General features: G+C 37.6%; 2 protein-coding genes across 2 annotated transcripts; both read right to left on the minus strand.

The window, feature by feature from the left end:
* Nucleotides 1-5: 5 nt before the first annotated feature.
* LOC113395932 (triokinase/FMN cyclase-like) lies at nt 6-8,986 on the minus strand. The gene is made up of 15 exons (XM_026633677.2): nt 8,525-8,986; nt 7,177-7,327; nt 6,393-6,456; nt 5,884-5,994; nt 5,264-5,352; nt 4,997-5,086; nt 4,480-4,597; nt 4,035-4,162; nt 3,470-3,587; nt 2,798-3,030; nt 2,055-2,217; nt 1,652-1,799; nt 1,422-1,521; nt 926-1,053; nt 6-559 (listed from the first exon to the last, which is right to left on the minus strand). Exons 2-15 carry the CDS (start codon nt 7,315-7,317, stop codon nt 457-459), a joined length of 1,734 nt encoding a protein of 577 aa, XP_026489462.2. The 5' UTR covers nt 7,318-7,327; nt 8,525-8,986; the 3' UTR covers nt 6-456.
* A 1,154-nt stretch (nt 8,987-10,140) lies between these two features.
* Nucleotides 10,141-17,060, minus strand: LOC113395930 (neutral ceramidase-like). The gene is made up of 14 exons (XM_026633675.2): nt 16,800-17,060; nt 16,122-16,265; nt 15,499-15,675; nt 15,299-15,426; nt 14,614-14,812; nt 14,096-14,302; nt 13,751-13,870; nt 13,543-13,632; nt 13,210-13,323; nt 12,160-12,387; nt 11,837-11,932; nt 11,563-11,730; nt 10,920-11,032; nt 10,141-10,570 (listed from the first exon to the last, which is right to left on the minus strand). The coding sequence occupies exons 1-14, from the start codon at nt 17,019-17,021 to the stop codon at nt 10,393-10,395; spliced, it is 2,184 nt and encodes a 727-aa protein (XP_026489460.2). The 5' UTR covers nt 17,022-17,060; the 3' UTR covers nt 10,141-10,392.

Genomic DNA, 17,060 nt, shown 5'->3' on the forward strand with positions numbered 1-17,060 from the left:
ACAGCGACTGGATCTGACTATTAAGAACTTCTGTTGAGTTTTCTTAGGTGACTGATATTTTTGCAGTGCGACCTTATTTACGGCAGGTCAGCACCTCTCCGACACAGTTATAATATCCGGCATAATATTTTAAATGTTGACAGTTTTATGATTTTGAGTTATATAAAATGATTATATTTTTTTTTTTAGTGTTTTCAATTATTCGCACTTAAACAATACAGTTAAATCGATCGGTTGATCTGCCAGTACTTAATTCACATTTTCATCGTCATTTTACTGCGGCAGCGAGCAAAGAGTGGGCAGTTTAATGGGGCAGCGAGCAAGCGAGCTGCTGGTATTTTTAATATTGTCAGATATTCACATCAGCTGTTCAAAGTAAGCAGTCGTCGTTGTATTCCTCGGGAAGACGTCGGGTCGGTTGGAGGGATGGAGAGGAGAACGCTATGTTTTCTCACGCTAACTCATATCCAGCGCGGCGCGCAGCAGCAGCGCCAGCGCCCGCGCGCCCGCGTCCTCCCCGCGAGAGTGTGCGCGCGCCACGTACGACGCGCGCCCCGCTCTGCGATCGGCCGGCGTTACGTTATATGAGCAGATGAACTTGATATAATATCAAATTCACGTACTGTAGCTTGTAAAAGTAATCGCTACAAATTTACAATTGAAGTCTGTCGAAATCTCGAGAAGGTCGAAGAATTTAAGGGAGCCATAAAATTAGAGGTGGAAAAATAAAAAAAAGTGACGAGGTGCTCGTGTGACGTAATACGTTATCTTCAGGTCGACATACCGATTAATTTTCTTATTCATTTATGTAAAGTTAAATAATTAATATAATTTTTTCTTATGAGTAGCGACAGAATTTACAGAAAGGGAAAATAAATATTATAAAAGGTGTAAAATTGAGACAGTCTATATACAACGAAGGTACCTTGGAATCATATCAGCGGTAGCTTTCGCCCCTCTCTCGGCTGCTTCATTGATTTTTAGAAGAAGGGTTTGGAGGTCATCTCCCAAGTTCTCTTTAAACGCCATCGCAGCTGAGTGCAGTGTGTCCAGCTGAATACAAGATGTTTTATTAGAAACGTATTTAATATAATGGCAATGACAAGAGTACGCTAAGCTTGTTTCAATGCCAACCGAGGAACTGCGACTGTGACTTTTAGATTTACAGTAATACAGGCTTCATTACTTATTATCTAATTCAATGGACGCAACTTGATGTAATATTTGCTTTAAAAATGTTAACAACTATTATTATCTAGCTTGGAAACAAAAATGTTCACCCATTTGAAAAATGACATGCTATCTTTCCAAGTTTGCATTAAACCCTTCGGTTAGGATATCTCACACAAGACTCAAGTGGCATCCCACAAACAACCCACCATATTTTACTACTACCAGACAATCTTACAAGTTTTTGTTACCATAGTGCAGTCCCCAGGCTCCGCTCCTCCGTACTTAGAAATAGCGGTCGCTGAACTGCACATTGCTGACAACCACGCGCTTCTGTCATTGGATTCAGCCCTGGAAAAACAGTAAGGAGCCGACACACTTCACTTCGCCTTACAGTTCAACGGATTATAATAAATTATGTAATAGATAGTATTTATCTATTTACATAGATAAATACTTGTCGGTAACACATTGCACTCACTTGGACAAAGCTTGCGACGCAGCTGACAATCCCAAACTGTAAATTCCTCCAGACGTACCTCCCATGTCTGTTTCCGCCATTTCCGACAACTCCCACAGCACGTTCGAGGGATATTCTAACGAAGCTGTCTCCAAATACTTCAAAACCGCTAAAAAAACTGGTTAGGTCAGGTAAAAGTCATACTTCGAGTGGTTTCCTTGATGACAATCACTCCGAAAGCTTAGATGCGGTATCCATTATTTGGAATGAACAAAACTTACATAGAAACACAGTTTGACAAACTGTAATTACGCTTTATATGTACATACATATTTTGATTGATTACACAGTGGGGTACACTTACGATCTGATATATTGTCCAAAATTTTCTATAGATGGCAATAATATTTCTATAAAAACTAACCGTTCGCAAACTTTTTGAGTGTGATCCCGCAGTCGCCGTCTCCGCACCCTGAATCCAGTCTATTCAGCAGCTCCTCATTTTCCACCAACACAATTGATGCAGCGCGAAGACTCCCGCGAAGTATTTCCTGTTCTTGGACAGATAGAGTGGGGCCGGAAGTGATCTATATAATAAATATTTTATTAATTTACAGACTATGTGTTGTCGTACGCTGCGAGACGACAAGTTTAACATTTTAATTGTATGTCATTCCATCGTAATATGTTTTAAACCTCCAGACTAAAAATATCCTTGGAAAAAAAACTCATGGAGTATTATAATAGTCATAGATTAATTTAATGGTTACGGTGTCGACATATTATTTGTCTTATGACATACGAACTATGATTGGCAGTAATTACTTTCGATCACAAACAACAATGCAATGAGAAAGATAAACCACTTCTTACGCCAACCACAGGTACCAAGACAAATAGACATTCTCATATGTGAACATTTAAACCGGAACACCGCAATATCAAGTATAGTTGTTTGTCCAGGTGGGCCTGGACAGGCCCGAACAAAGTCCTTAAAGCTCTATCAACGATAGATTTCAATTTATGAGGGTTATTTGATTTTTAACTCAGAATATGGACTGGATTGATATAAATTATATTATTATAACCAATATTATAATTAAAATAACTTCCATGCATTTTAAAACGGTTTTTTACTGTTAATAAAACGGACTTTATGGTTCACACCTTTCCCTCACCAGCCTGTGGTAAGTCGTCATCCTCCGCCAAGCCCCCTGGCCCTCCGACAGATAAATCACATCCGCTCCAGGCCCCGGCCCCCGAGGGAGCGTCGAGGAGACGCAGCCACGAGTCCCCACGCTCCCCACTCAGGTCCAAAAGGCAAATTTGGAAACCATGCATCTCCAATGACGTCTTGAAGTGGCCAGAGTAAATACGCTCCATTTTTATTTGCTTTCGATCTGTCAAACAACTTTCATAATTATTTAACAAATAAGATCTCCACATTATGTTATTTTATTTAGCGATCACCATTCTCCAAAATCATTAACCTAGTCTAACTTAACCTAAACAAGGTTCTATCTACTCCGCTTCAATATTTCGTCTTGAGGCCACAATTATTTATTTTAATTGATTTAATATCAAAAGCATATGCAATAAAAGCACGTTTATGCGTCCACGTCTTTATTCTTACTCGTCTTATGTAAGCTTCTTTTAAGCTCATGCGTCAACGTACCCTGAAAATTAATGTGGAAAGGCGAACCTTCATGATTTAATCATACATGCATGACTCATGGCTTTCTATCAAATATATAAGCAATTCATCAAAGACGTTACGGATTTTTCAATAGATAATTTACTACTTTTTAATTATTAGACATATTACTAACAATATCATACCCAAATAATCTTTAATTTCTGCAGCGATTATGTTAATTTCCAAGAGAGATGTCCCGCCCAAGTTATTAATCATGGCTGCCACTCGGTTTTTGGACTGTAGTTTGAGATGGGCTCTGATCTAAAATAATCATAAAAAAAATCGTATTATAATTTATTATATTATAGATGTAATTTTACTTTCTTTATGGTGTAGGTAAGCGGACGGACAAAAGGGCTACCTGATGGTAAGTGGTCAACATCATAAAACACCAATGCACCACCGGCCTTGACAACTAAGATGTTATCTCTTTTATTCATGTAGTTACAGTGGACCACTCATCCTTCATACCGGAACATAATGCAAATATTGCTGTTTGGCAAGTATGTGATGAGTGGGTGGTACCCACACAGAAGTCCTACCAACTAGTACGACCACGGCCTTGGGTAAAATCTTCTCTCTTCACCTATCCAATAATCGCCGGCTGCGATTAAAATATCGTGTCGCAAGGCACAGTAACACATCACAGCAGTACATCCATCATCAACAAGAAAATAAAATGAGATGCCTGAAGTATTTTCAGAATACCTTATCGAGTATGAGAACTACAGTTTCTTTGGCGGAACCCATTTTCAACTTCTCGATTCCAGCCTCTCCGTGCACGCCCGCTCCGAGCTCCATCTCATCTTGTGCAATATCGAATAGAGGTGGCTGACCTTAGATAAAATCAGGGAAAATAATTTTGCTATGCCTAAAAGTCTGTCTATAACTATACTAATTTTAAAAAGAGGTACATTTATTTGTTTGGACATAGGGTTAATCTCTGAATCTAAAAATATTTTCATCGCTAGAAAGCTACATTGTTCTTAAGTACGACCGGGTTTATCATTTATACAAAATTTTTTTTTATTAATTAATTGCATCCGCGTGCAGCCGGTCGTCGATAGTTTTTCATTAAAAAACTACTTTACGTAACGTGACTTTACAATGGAAATAAAAAGACAGAAACAGAAAAACCAGCTTGTATATTTACCAGGCAGTGAACAGGCACTTAGACACACTCCGAGGGTAGCCATATTTTTGTTAACCTCTGACGCCATGTTGCGTATTGATAGCAAGTCGTGTCCTTCCGCCGCCATTGCACCACATAACTTAAACAACAAAAAGACTTACATAATGGTCATTAATTAAATGCCTAGTGGGTCTTATTCCTAAAGCTTTAAGGGTGCAGATCTCAGAATCAAAAATTAATCTAAGATCTAAATTAATTAGCAAAGCACGGTCAGCAATTTATATCGTGCCTTGAAGAAAACGTAAAGGCGCTGATCCTGCGTTTGTATCTTCAATCGTAACGAATTGCAGTTCCTCTTGTCCATGAATAAAAGGAAATAAAGTGCTATATTTTGTCAGCCGTACCTTTGGACAGGCTTGGATATTCGTTCATGGGGACATATGTTCTAATGTACACATATATTTATATGGCAATCATTACTAATAAAATATAACACTTGGAAAGGACAGGGCTAGTTTGTAAAAGAAATCAACAGTACCTTATACAGGAAGACCTCTCCGCACATGCTCCTGCCACCAGTTTTATTTTGGCTCGAAGCCACATCTTCACCGACTATGAAACCTTCGACCTAAAAAAATAAAACAACTGGTAAATGTTTTTCAAGTCATTTTCACACTTACATTTTTTAACTTCAACTTAATCTAGATTTCAGAATTTCCTGAATCCATTTTAAAATTTCAAATAAAATTAACTAACAGCGTAGAAATTTTTATTCCATTGTAAAAGTGGTAACAAACATGTGTACCTTAATTCCCGCATTCTTAGCCTTTTCGAAGGCTTTACCAAAGTTTAAGCGGTCTCCCGTGTAGTTCCCTAGAAGCACTAGAACTCCACCTAAAATTAAACAGATCGATACACATCTTTGACATCTTTAGATTAGAGCAAACAAATCTGAGTTAATATGTGCTTTGTCTCTATTATAGACATTTATCTCAAACCCGATGGTAGGAGAAAACATCACGTACCAACCAGCATGTATCAGACTTGTAGCAACGTGTGAACACCTTCTTTGCACTAAATATTGCCCGGCAGTGAATTATTTACGAGCTACTTTAATATTACATTCCTCGGCTATATTTTATGTTTTGTATTAAAAAATCGTAACTTCTTAAGATAGCGATTTATAATTTTATTAATGTCTCATGAAATTGTGATACACGGAAAGTAATCTATACTGATATTATAAATAAATGCGAAAGAGTCTCTGTCTGTCTGTGGCCCTTTCACTGAAACTTCATACTAAATTTCATTAATTTAAACAAAAAAACATAAACCACTTTTTTAAGCCTAACACCAAATATTGTTTGCCATGGACACAAAGATGCGATTATTTGTTTAGTTCATAGTTCAAAATATGTTGAATACCTGAGTTGTATTTGTAAAGCTGTGTGATCGCATACAACACGTTCCCGGTCGGGGGCGACGCGAACACGCCGCCCGCCACCGCGCCGTCCAACATGCCCGGCCCGATGAGACCTGTGTGTTGTGAGCATTTTATTCAAAGAAGTGGTCTAAACATTGATGATGATGTACTTTCCGGCCAAGATGGCCATTCCCAAGGCCGACTAGTCCATAGGACATATTAACCTGACGGTAAGTGATCACACTGACACTTCAAAAAATATAAATAATTCCTTACAACATTCTGCCCGTAACCTTTGTGCCTACAATACTGTACACTGGCGTACATACTATTCAAACCGGAACACAGCAAAGCAAACTATTGCAATTTGGCGTAAGCAAATGATGTGTGCGATGATTCTAGCTAGCGGGTTAATGCTTTAACATTTTGAATAAAGTCTATTTTAAAATTCGAAATATTCAATCTCATTTTGAACTTAAAAATATATTGTCAGTATATTTATAAAATTTACCAGCTGCAAAGGGTTCATGACCGGAACCGCCGCCGCCGAGAACTGCCACTCTCCCTGAATCATTCTGAAAATGTTAAATACCTGTCTGTAATGTTTTTTATCACAGGTTCTGATACCTCGTTACAAATATTTCTGGATATTTGGTATCGGTTATATTATGAGTAGAAAAGAGTTCTGCGGAGTGAAGTGGAGCGTTGTGGATAGGTCAGATTTGAAGAAAAGTGGAAATGGGTTTTGATTTGGTTATCAAAATATGTTTGAATTGTGTTCTAACACTGTCATGAGAAAAGAGAATGATAAGTATACAATAATGGATAATTCAATCTGTATTGAAATATTACTACTAAAGGTTTAGTATTTAGTAATTCTGTAGGGCTGTTTGCGGTGATCAGTAGATGTATTCTGTAAGAACTAACTCAAAACTCATTGCCGAACACGATCGTGAAATGTCAGAAGGTGATATGCAACATCCATAATAAAAATAATAACATAAATGTTACATAAAACGACACAGAGTATCGTCTTAAGTCATTTTCAACGTTTCAAGAAGTGAGGTTTTTTTAACCCTGCTAGAAGTTTCCGATTTTTATAAAGAAAACAATAAGCTGTGGCACTTTTGTAAGAGTTACTAATATCATCTATCCTATCACCAGGAGTGGTTCACAACTATGTTTCAAGGGCTCAAGATGATTTTGGTCTTTCGCCACACTGTATCTTAAGGAACGATGATGATGAGAGATGTAGGAATAACTGAGTTTTTAATTTTTGAAACAACACTACCAACCTTTCTCCTCAAAGTAACGACGCGATGCTTCGGATGCAGAAGCAACTTGGGATACAGAGCCACGACGCCGCGGAGGTTGTCATCGACACATGACTCCGGGGAGTTGATCACTTTCTTTGTAATCGGCTTGCAAGAAGCCATTATTTATTGCCTAAAATTAATACGTGAGTGTCGAAAATTGTTGTACATATAACATTCAAAAGCCAAAAGAAAATCGGACGATCGATGTCGATAAAAAAAACAAAAACTTAATAGATAGTAAAAATCACACACATGGGCAATGGTCTAAATTATTGTTATACCTAATAATAAAAATAATTTTCTTTTTATAAATTAAATTAATATGTATATAATTAAGTCACTTAATTATAACTTACTTAGTCACTTAATTATATTATATGTCCCTTATATTATAACACTTCCTAGTAGAAATAAATTTTAAATTCAGTGATTATATCACTTTAAGAAGCAAAAATTTAATAATAAACAAGGCCCGGTGTTTTGAACTGACAAAGAATGGACCTTATCAGTTACGTGAATATCACTAATTTTATCTTGTGTGGGCTAAAGTTTACGACCCACAATGAGATTATACATTTTATCTTAAAGAAAATAAAACTTTTTTAAATATTAGGCATATTATCTGATATATTTTTATAAAATATTTTTTTAATGTATTTATTATCTAATAATAGCTGTCGCTCGCGGCTTCGCTCGCGTTTTGGGGTTGGTCGTCTGGTGTTCGTTTTAAAAAGTACTTTAAAGTTTCATACCACATCAAATTCGGTTCACTGGCTTGGTCGTGTAAGCGTAAAAGTCAACAGACAAACAGACAAAGTTACTTTCGCATTTATAATATAGATATAGATTTAATTGTGTTAAATAATGTTAATCGTATTAAACTACACTCAACATTTATATTTTTAAGATTTATTTATTTATTTATTGGAAAAGTTCATATTATGTTCTAAATGTGAGAACATAGAATTAAATGTATTATAACTACGTGTAAGATATTGTTTAAATTCCAAATTCAAATATTAAACGATGCTTACATCTTAGAAAAAGTTAGTTATATGTCAGACAAAACTGAAGACGATTTCAAATTTTGACGCAAATAATCTTGCTATCTCTTTCTCGTGTACAGTATGAACTAAATATATATGGCCTCATTAGTGACATCTCCATAACAATTACCAAAACAGTAATGCCTATGGTCATCGACTCTATTGTCTCAAAAACTCAAATAATAATACATTGAAATTGCCATTTGCCATGTTCCTTCGAAAATAAATAAAAAATGTTTTTATTGACAGCTGTCATTTTAGTACTGCACTGAGTTACTTACGAATCGCCCTTCGATTGTCGCAAAGGTCAGCTGGATGCAAAACTAATTAAGCACTTATTAGTCTAATACGTGATACGTTTTGTTATTAGACACAAACAATTTAAAATTATAACAACATTGACAGTTCACAGCACATAAGCCTATAAATAAAAACTGACACAAAGCGACACGCTTAAATTCAAGTTATTTTTCGTGTATATATTCATGTGAGTATGTATGTAGTTTAAAATTCAATGTCACTGAAGTTTTAAATACAAAATCAAACATAACAAACTACATAACATAAGAATAGATCGAAAAAATGAACACTAAGTGTTCGTGAATGCCAAAAGGAGATAAGTTTATTATATCGTCAATTAATTACGATCTTTACAGTGATAGACATAAGACGCAAAATAGTTTATCGTTGATATGTTTTGTTGATGAATGTGAATATCCAATGCAATTGCGTTGTCAATAAGGAAATTTATTTACGAGTTCGTAGGTATTATCAACAGCATGACTATGTAATTTAGCTGGTTAATATTATCTTCTGTCCCTTGTCCAATTAATAAATAAAAATGAGAAGAAGCAACTTAATAAGTCCTTTTATGATGTGCTTGTATTATTTTCGGGTACCTAATACTTTTAGTACATATATTTATTGGTTGTTGGTGCTGAGGTGGCTCAGATGAAGAACGAGCATACTTTAACCGAAATTCGCTTTAACCGGATTCATCTGTTAAGAATATAATATCAGTATACGTGTACTGCCGAAGTCAACCTAAAAAATGCCGCCCAGGATCGGATTTTTGCATAAAGTGTAAGAAGTTTCCTTACACGATTCTTAAACAAATATAACGACTCAAGTTTAGGAAATCATTTCGATAACGCGAAAAACTTATCTTGTCTCATCGTCTTAACTTTTGCATGGGGCACTAGCTCCTATTGTAAATCCTGCCCTATGCAGAGGTCTATTTAAAAGAGTTCAGTCGCAGAACCACCGGCTTCACGTACTTTTTTGAGGGTAGTGTAAAAAATCTGAAGGTCCAAACTCCAAGCTGCCACTGAGTATTTCTATTATTACGAATATATCAAATTAGTAAAATTGTCCATGTAAAAACCTCATTGTCTTTGATTAGATCCATCTATTATGTTTGACAGTACGCCAATGGGATCTGTAAGAGTAGGGTCTATGGCGAATGAATAAAAAAAAAACTAAACAGTGATAATACAAGAAAAAGAAACGATAACTTTATTGGGAATATTTTAACCCAGAACCTAGGTCTCTGTAGTCTCATAGTTAACCATTAGGGCTTAGACGAACGAGACAGTTTAACGGCGAGTATGAATAACAGATTTTGATTGGTGTCGATGTTTGATTCAATAAAACCAAGCTTTATGTAAACAACGTATTTATTAACATAAGAATAAACGACAAGATATTTATTAATTATTCATTCGTTTAAATCACAGTTTTCGTCCGTCTCATTACGAATTTAGAATCAGTAGATAATTAAATTGTAATTTATTTATAGATATATTATATGTAATTTCACCATATTCATAGTCAAATAAAACAACAAATATGTCAGTATCGGTTTTGAATATATTTATTTTATAAGACCGGCAAAGATTCTTGTATTACTTTTATACTAGGTATACTATTTTTTTTTTCAAGTTTTTTTTTTTTCAATTATCATATTACTTATTCACCGAAATCTAACAATTACCAAATTATCATTTGGACCCATTTCTATTGATTAAAAACGTCCTCCATTGCCACGATACAAATATTTAGTAAATCTTATATAGTCACAAGTACCCAGTGTAAGCAGGTGCTCACGTACCGCACGGGGCGAGAACGGGGCGCGCGGGGCCCGCGCCGCCTACGCGACGGAGAAGGCGCGCGAGGCGGCGTGGAAGCGCGTGAGGTGTCCGCGCACGGAGCGCGCGGCGCCGCGGTAGCGCAGGCGGTGCGGCGCCGCGATGACGTCACGCGGGACGGCCCACTGCGCGCGCGCCGCGCTCGTGCCCCGCAACGTGGACTCGCGCTGCCACACGAACCTGCCCGCAGGTCGTGATTAATGCAACTTCTCAGGAGGAGAAGGGGACACTGTCGCGTCTCAGCAGATCCCTCCGATGTTCTATTATTCTATTGAAATCCTTGTTCGCCCTTTGGTACCTCTTGTCACCTGTCGCCTAGAGCGACTGCTTCCTTCGCCCTACCTCGGAGCCATTGCTGAGCAGCACCGGTCCAAACCAAAAGTTCAATATTTCGTAACATTTTCAGGAAGGAGAGGAGAGTATTATACATAATATGAACTGATACCGACGATTGTCCTGATGTCGTTGAACCTTCCGTTAAGTTTCTAAACTATCGAGTCGAGAATGAAGGACTAATATCTTCACTAACTTGGTATCCCAATCCGCATCGGTGGCGATGGTGACCCACTGCCCGAGCTCCAGTCGCTCTACCGTAATATGGCTGGACTCCTGAAGAAGATCGTTTCTAGGGTTCGCTCCGACCTGAATGAAGATGAGTGGTAAAATTGGAACAGGTATTAGAGTTTCCGAAATATTATATTGTTATCGATGTAGTACGTGGCCTTTGGGAACACAACAGTTGAACACGAACACTGCACCGACAACAACGACCTTGATGCTCCAATCTGCTTAAAATAATCAATGAATATCTCATTTTCATGCCTGAATTATCTTTACAACTGAGATGCCAGAACTCTACACCTGTTATATTATCGGATGCATGCGTTGCAACATATATTTATGTATATACGAACATAAGTCAACGCTAACTGAATTAAAATTAACATTACCATACTTAACGCGGGTCATCAGTATTACAGAAACACCATGTATTAAAAAAAAACTCATTATTGGCGATGTAAAAGTTTTTAAAATATTATATTTACATCCCTGTCACGACTACTGTTCTGTTTCACGTCATTACCCAACCGATGTGGCAAAATTAGTCTCGGTAGTCCGGTACGAACTAGTGAGACCAAAGGTTTACGACACCATAAAAATGAACAACTCACAAAGACAGCTTCTACGACGTCCCCGCTGCGCACGAGCTCCGGCGGCTGCTCGATGACGTCACCGAAGCTGGTGCCGAGCGGCGCGGAGTCCAGCACGACGGGCAGGATGACGGACAGCGCGCTGTCCGCGTGGTCCGCGGGCTCCGGCCCCGCCGCCACCGCCGAGCCCTGCGGGCAGCGCTCGCTGGCATTACCGGTATCCGCATAATCGTATCGGTAGAGGTTGTTTGTTAGAACTCTTAGATATACTAGTTGGAGGTGTCTCTGTAGTTACCTCTGTGGCTGCGAGTGTGAACTGTCGTAGCTTGTGCAAGAATATATCGAGAGTATGGGGCCCGAAGAGTGTTGAGGCCGCTTCGTAACGTTGTACCTGTTATTTTTCAAATCTTTAAGCATATTTATGGTGATATGTTTTAATTATATTTACTAAAATGTAATTTAACATTTATTTACAAAACAAATAAGCCATCCATGACTTAGTGGCCACTACGTACATAAACATTGGCGTAGTAAGAAGTATAAAAGGTGCCTTTGAAAGGTACATTTGAACTATAAACTTCAAATGTTATATAATCTGGTTAAAAAAAAAATACTAACCTGATATTCCTCGAAAGTAGACACGTAGTGGATATACTCATTGGTGAGTCCAGAGACGGCCACCCGCGGCTGCAGTCCGCGAGATACCAACACGTCACTCACTACGTCCTTCATCCGCCGGCCCGCCATTGTGGTGGGCTCACCGGGGATACCCACGATTACGAAATCACCGAGATATATTAGAGACAGTGATATTACGCGAGAGTGCCAGGGCACCGGGAAGTTGACCTGAAAGGGCCGATATTAATTTACATCCCTCTCTAGGATTGGATTTGTTTAGATTAGACTCTCTAGGCTATTGGTAGGTTCACTTAATATAGTTTATTAAATTAAGATTCAAAAGTGCTTGTAAAAACCTAGTTGATTAAAGTATATTTTGATTTTGGTAATTTCTATGAGACATAACAATGCACAAGTGTACAAACACAGATGCACTCTCAAAATGGACACTCAAGAGTTTAGTCGCAGGACCATGTCCAGTTTTTCACAAAACGAGAGTGTAAACAGACATTGTTTCGTCTCTCGTAACTTCGAAACTCAGAACTGCTGCTGAGAATTAATCATCTAACCCTTTAGTCATCCCGAGATTTGATCCCACGACGGTTTTTCATTTACTTTTATTTAAGATATAGCTGGCAAACGAGCGGACTCGGCGAAGCTCATCTGATGAAAAGTGACTATCACCGCCCATGGACATTCTTTAGATGCTACTTTGTCTTTATCTTCCAATTAAAAGAAATTAGAAGAAAAATCAACGTCCAACAATGGGAATATTCAAAAATCGCGGAGATACGACATATAAGGACTTTTTAGCGGTTATCGCGCAAAATTTGTGTCTTTTTGAGATTAAATTGGACTAGGTTAAGCCGGCCCCAGTCGGAGAATTCGTTTAACAAAAACTCGATTACAGACACAAATTTATTCCGATTTCTGTTGACGTGTTCCCGAGAAATATTAGCACGGCCGGTGTATAAGTTGTCTTCGGTGTTAACTAGGCAACAAAAACGTCCCTTGTGCCATATACGATGTACAAACAGTTAATATACTCACCCTTCCGGTAGCGAGCAAGATAGGTTTAGGCGCATGGCAGGCCACGTCGTCCTCCGTGGGCGGAGCCACGATGCCGCCGATCGCGTCCCACAGCGTGCTGTTAATGATCGTGCCCTGGAGGAGTTACACCTTTGATGATAAATTTGTGCAGAAAACATTTTCATTATCCTTAGAAGATTATACAGTTTGAGATATAATGTAAATCTGTTAAAATGTATTCTTAAAAAAAAAATTGTTACTAAAACTAAACTTTTTATATTCTTAATTTATAGGGTGCCAATTGTGTCTACGAAAGAAACTTGCAGAAACTGTGATTAAAAGGAAATCTCATACTTGTGTGATATTTAATATATTGGCGCCGTCTATAGTGCCCGATGCAAAACTGTATCCGAGGGCGGGTACACAACCTTCGACAGATTCGTTCTGAAATGAAAATACACGTTGTTTATATTGATAAAAAATAATTAACCGGTTATTTATGTTTCAGTTTCGTCCAATATAAAAATACTACTCTTTTATAACATTTTAAATAAATACATACCGCAGTAAAAGTTCTATGAATAGGGTCGTACCGCGGTGCGGTCTCCAGCGGCATGTCCATGAATTGGTGGACGACAGCGAGCCTCCCGGTCAACTCCTCGCCAGGCTTACTGAGTACTTCCTAAAAACGTTGAAATAATGTTTTATGCAATTCACTTTGAAAATTGAGACATTTCTATTTTTCTTTGATTATATGTTTGATAAAGTGGTTTCCTGTATCACATCATAGAAGACTGATTACTTTCTAATGACCCAATATCTAGGGCAGCTAAGACTTCACCTCGATATTCCGAAAGGCACTATAGTAAAATTCATTAGTTACTATACTTAGCTTAGTGTTACTTACCAAAGCGCCCTTATACACCATTTCCCCAATGATTCTAGTACTATCATACATATTTAGCCCGGGGCCGCTGGAGATGCATCTTTCGAAAAGATCACATATCTTGAACTGGTTATCACATTCAATGCCGCTGAACTCACAACGCGCTCCGCGTGTGTTGGGAGACGCATCCCCGATACTTGATGCGAAGAAACCAGCTACTATGGTGGGCTGAAAGTGTTTAATGATACGCGAAATTATAACACCAGTAATTCTTAAGAGCATCTCGCTGTTTCAGGGTGGGTTTATGTATAGATGTGTGGAACAATTTCAGCCTATATGTGCAGGTTTCGCCACTACGTCTTCCTTCACCGTGCACGATTCACGATGAATCAGAAAAACGAGAGAATTTAATAACTTATTTTTCTTCCAATTATAACTTTAATTAAATCAAAAGTTAATTAAATAAATCTGAAAGTACGAGATGATTTAATAACAATAATGAGACCAGCAACAATAATTTAATCAAGTAAATAATTCACCTTTCCAGTAGGTCTGCCAGGATTAAGAGTAGCTTCAAGCTTCAAGGCCGCATAGCCCAAGTTGTCTGATGATACGAGATGGTTACTCATGTTCATGCTGGTGGCGTGTACTGAGAACCAGTTCATTACTCCGTGGAGGTTACCATCACTCTTCACTATACGAACTTGGGTCAGTTCATCGTCTATATTTTTGTCATATCTGGAAAAAGTAATTGGTATTGTTGTGTTGCGGTTTGAAGGGTGAGTGAGCCAGTGTGACTACAGGCACAAGGGACATGACATCTTAATTCCCAGGGTTGGTGGCGCATTGGCGAAGTAAGGTTAATATTTCTAACAGCGCCAATGTCTATGGGCGGTGGTAACTGTCGTGTTCCTAATTTTATAAGTATATTATAAGGTAGTTGTCAACGTGTGCGCTCAGTTAGAATAAACCATTCATGCAAATAGACGTGTCTTATTTAACAGTAACCACTTAACATGAGGTGGCCAATTTGCCGGTTCGGCTATCAATTATATATTTAAAAAAATAATTATAAATAAAAATCAAATAATTATTAGCAGGTCCTTAATTAGGCGTTAAAACAAAAAAAATACTGCACAAATCATGACTGCATGGAATGCAGTGACATGGTGACAAGAATGCTAGTAGCATTTATTAATATTTATATTATATATTATACTGTACCTCGCTCTTTCTTCAGGTGGGTTTTGTTCGTAAGAGAAGGGTGACCGATTCATTTGGGCGTTCGTAACTCGAGTTTTGCCAAAGAGCAGACGAGCTGGCACTATATTGTTGTGAGCGTTTACAATACTCTAAAATAGAAAATCAGAACAAGACACGAATGAAATACAAATAAACCAATAGAATAAATCTGCTTATCTCACCCTTGTTATGCCAGCAACATAAGCATCGTAGGTTTCCCTAGAGAATCCTAATATAGAAATATCAAGAAGGAAATCTACGAGGTGACCACCGGGTCCACTATGAGTGTGTGTCCCTGTTATGATCACGTTTCGGAGCGAATACATATCACCGTAGAGCTCCTGGAGATTCTTAACCACCTGAAATTTATATATAATTTTTTTAAACGTTATTAACCAAATAAATTGAACACCCGACAAATATTTTTCTTCTTGAAATTGCTTCATTTATAAATGTAAAGACTTTTTTTATTTATATTTGCCAAGAAACGCTCGACATGTTGACTTGTATAAATGCTTAATCGAATATTGAATTGTAAGTTTTGCAGCTCATAGTATAGTAACTTTATAGTAACAAATTATTTATTTATGTCCAATTGCTGAACTAATGCGAATGAGAAGGTCAACGATTGGTGGCTGGATGAAAGCACATGGAATGCTTTGATGCTTGACCGAATTTTAAGCAAACATTTTCGTTTAAGACGTACGTTCCCGTAACTAGAAACCTAAAGTAGCGTGACTTTAAATCATAAAACAGACAGAGAGGTAATCACTTTATACTTAATACTTTTGAAAAACGAACGTACCTGCCGCCTGACTGAGAAACCAACAGCCAATATCTCAGCGTTTACCAGGACCACTCTCGTATCGCCTTTCACAAAGATAAAAGTCCTGGCAAACTGCCTCAAATGAATCCCTTGTCCTGATTGTCCCAACTCTGCATAACCCATCTGAACGTAAATTACGGTTTATTGACCGGAATGACATCAAACAGAAAAATAAAGCCTTGATATTATTTTCAAGTAATTCTGTTCACTTCCTAAATTAGGATTACTACTCAGTATTGCTCGACAAAAGACCTCACTTACGATATTGGCAAAAGGCCCATATTCGATCCTTGAAATCGATCGAAAAATATAATGAGTATTAATATTTTAAATAAGTTTAACTAATAAGTTTAAAATAAATTAAATACAATCCTTTTTATTAAATATGTTTATCGAAACAAACAGAATATTATATTAAATTTAATAAAATTTTGACATAATTGACACCAGCATGAAACAATTTTGGCTGAACGTCACACATTTTTATTGAACTGATATAAAATTAATTTGCAGGCTGTGATCCTCTTGGTTTAAACAACTATACATATGTGCACATGTCTACTATTGGGAGAACTGAAATAAGCACCTAAAATAGTACATAATGTACACTTCACGAGGTGCTTACAAGGCGATGTACTAAAATAAAGAAATACTTACAAAAGTTATTTCAACACATGGCCCAGTCATATCCGCTATACCTACACCAACTTGATATAAAAATCCCGGGTCTGGATCTGGTGTGGTGCTTGTGGTGGTCGTTGGGATTTCAGTCTCCTCAGTAGTATCATTTACGAGAAGCACAATGACAGCGGTCAAACCACCTATGACCGCTAGCGTGATGAATATCATCACCAATTTACCAGTAAGAGGTATCGCCATACTTCTGTACTGAACTTAATTCAAAATGTAACTTGGAAG

The sequence above is a fragment of the Vanessa tameamea genome, chromosome 10 (genome assembly GCF_037043105.1).
Source record: "Vanessa tameamea isolate UH-Manoa-2023 chromosome 10, ilVanTame1 primary haplotype, whole genome shotgun sequence".
In the NCBI taxonomy this organism is placed as follows: Eukaryota; Metazoa; Arthropoda; class Insecta; order Lepidoptera; family Nymphalidae; genus Vanessa; species Vanessa tameamea.

Coding starts and splice junctions, on each gene's coding strand:
- LOC113395932 (XM_026633677.2), bottom strand. CDS start 7,317: ATGGCTTCTTGCAAGCCGATTACAAAGAAAGTGATCAACTCCCCGGAG. Junction 4,163..4,479: donor AAGTGCCTGTTCACTGCCTG/GTAAATATACAA, acceptor ATTTTATCTAAG/GTCAGCCACCTCTATTCGAT. Junction 1,054..1,421: donor AGCCTGGGGACTGCACTATG/GTAACAAAAACT, acceptor TCTTGTATTCAG/CTGGACACACTGCACTCAGC.
- LOC113395930 (XM_026633675.2), bottom strand. CDS start 17,021: ATGGCGATACCTCTTACTGGTAAATTGGTGATGATATTCATCACGCTA. Junction 16,266..16,799: donor CATGTGTTGAAATAACTTTT/GTAAGTATTTCT, acceptor ATTTACGTTCAG/ATGGGTTATGCAGAGTTGGG. Junction 11,731..11,836: donor TCACACTCGCAGCCACAGAG/GTAACTACAGAG, acceptor CGCTGCCCGCAG/GGCTCGGCGGTGGCGGCGGG.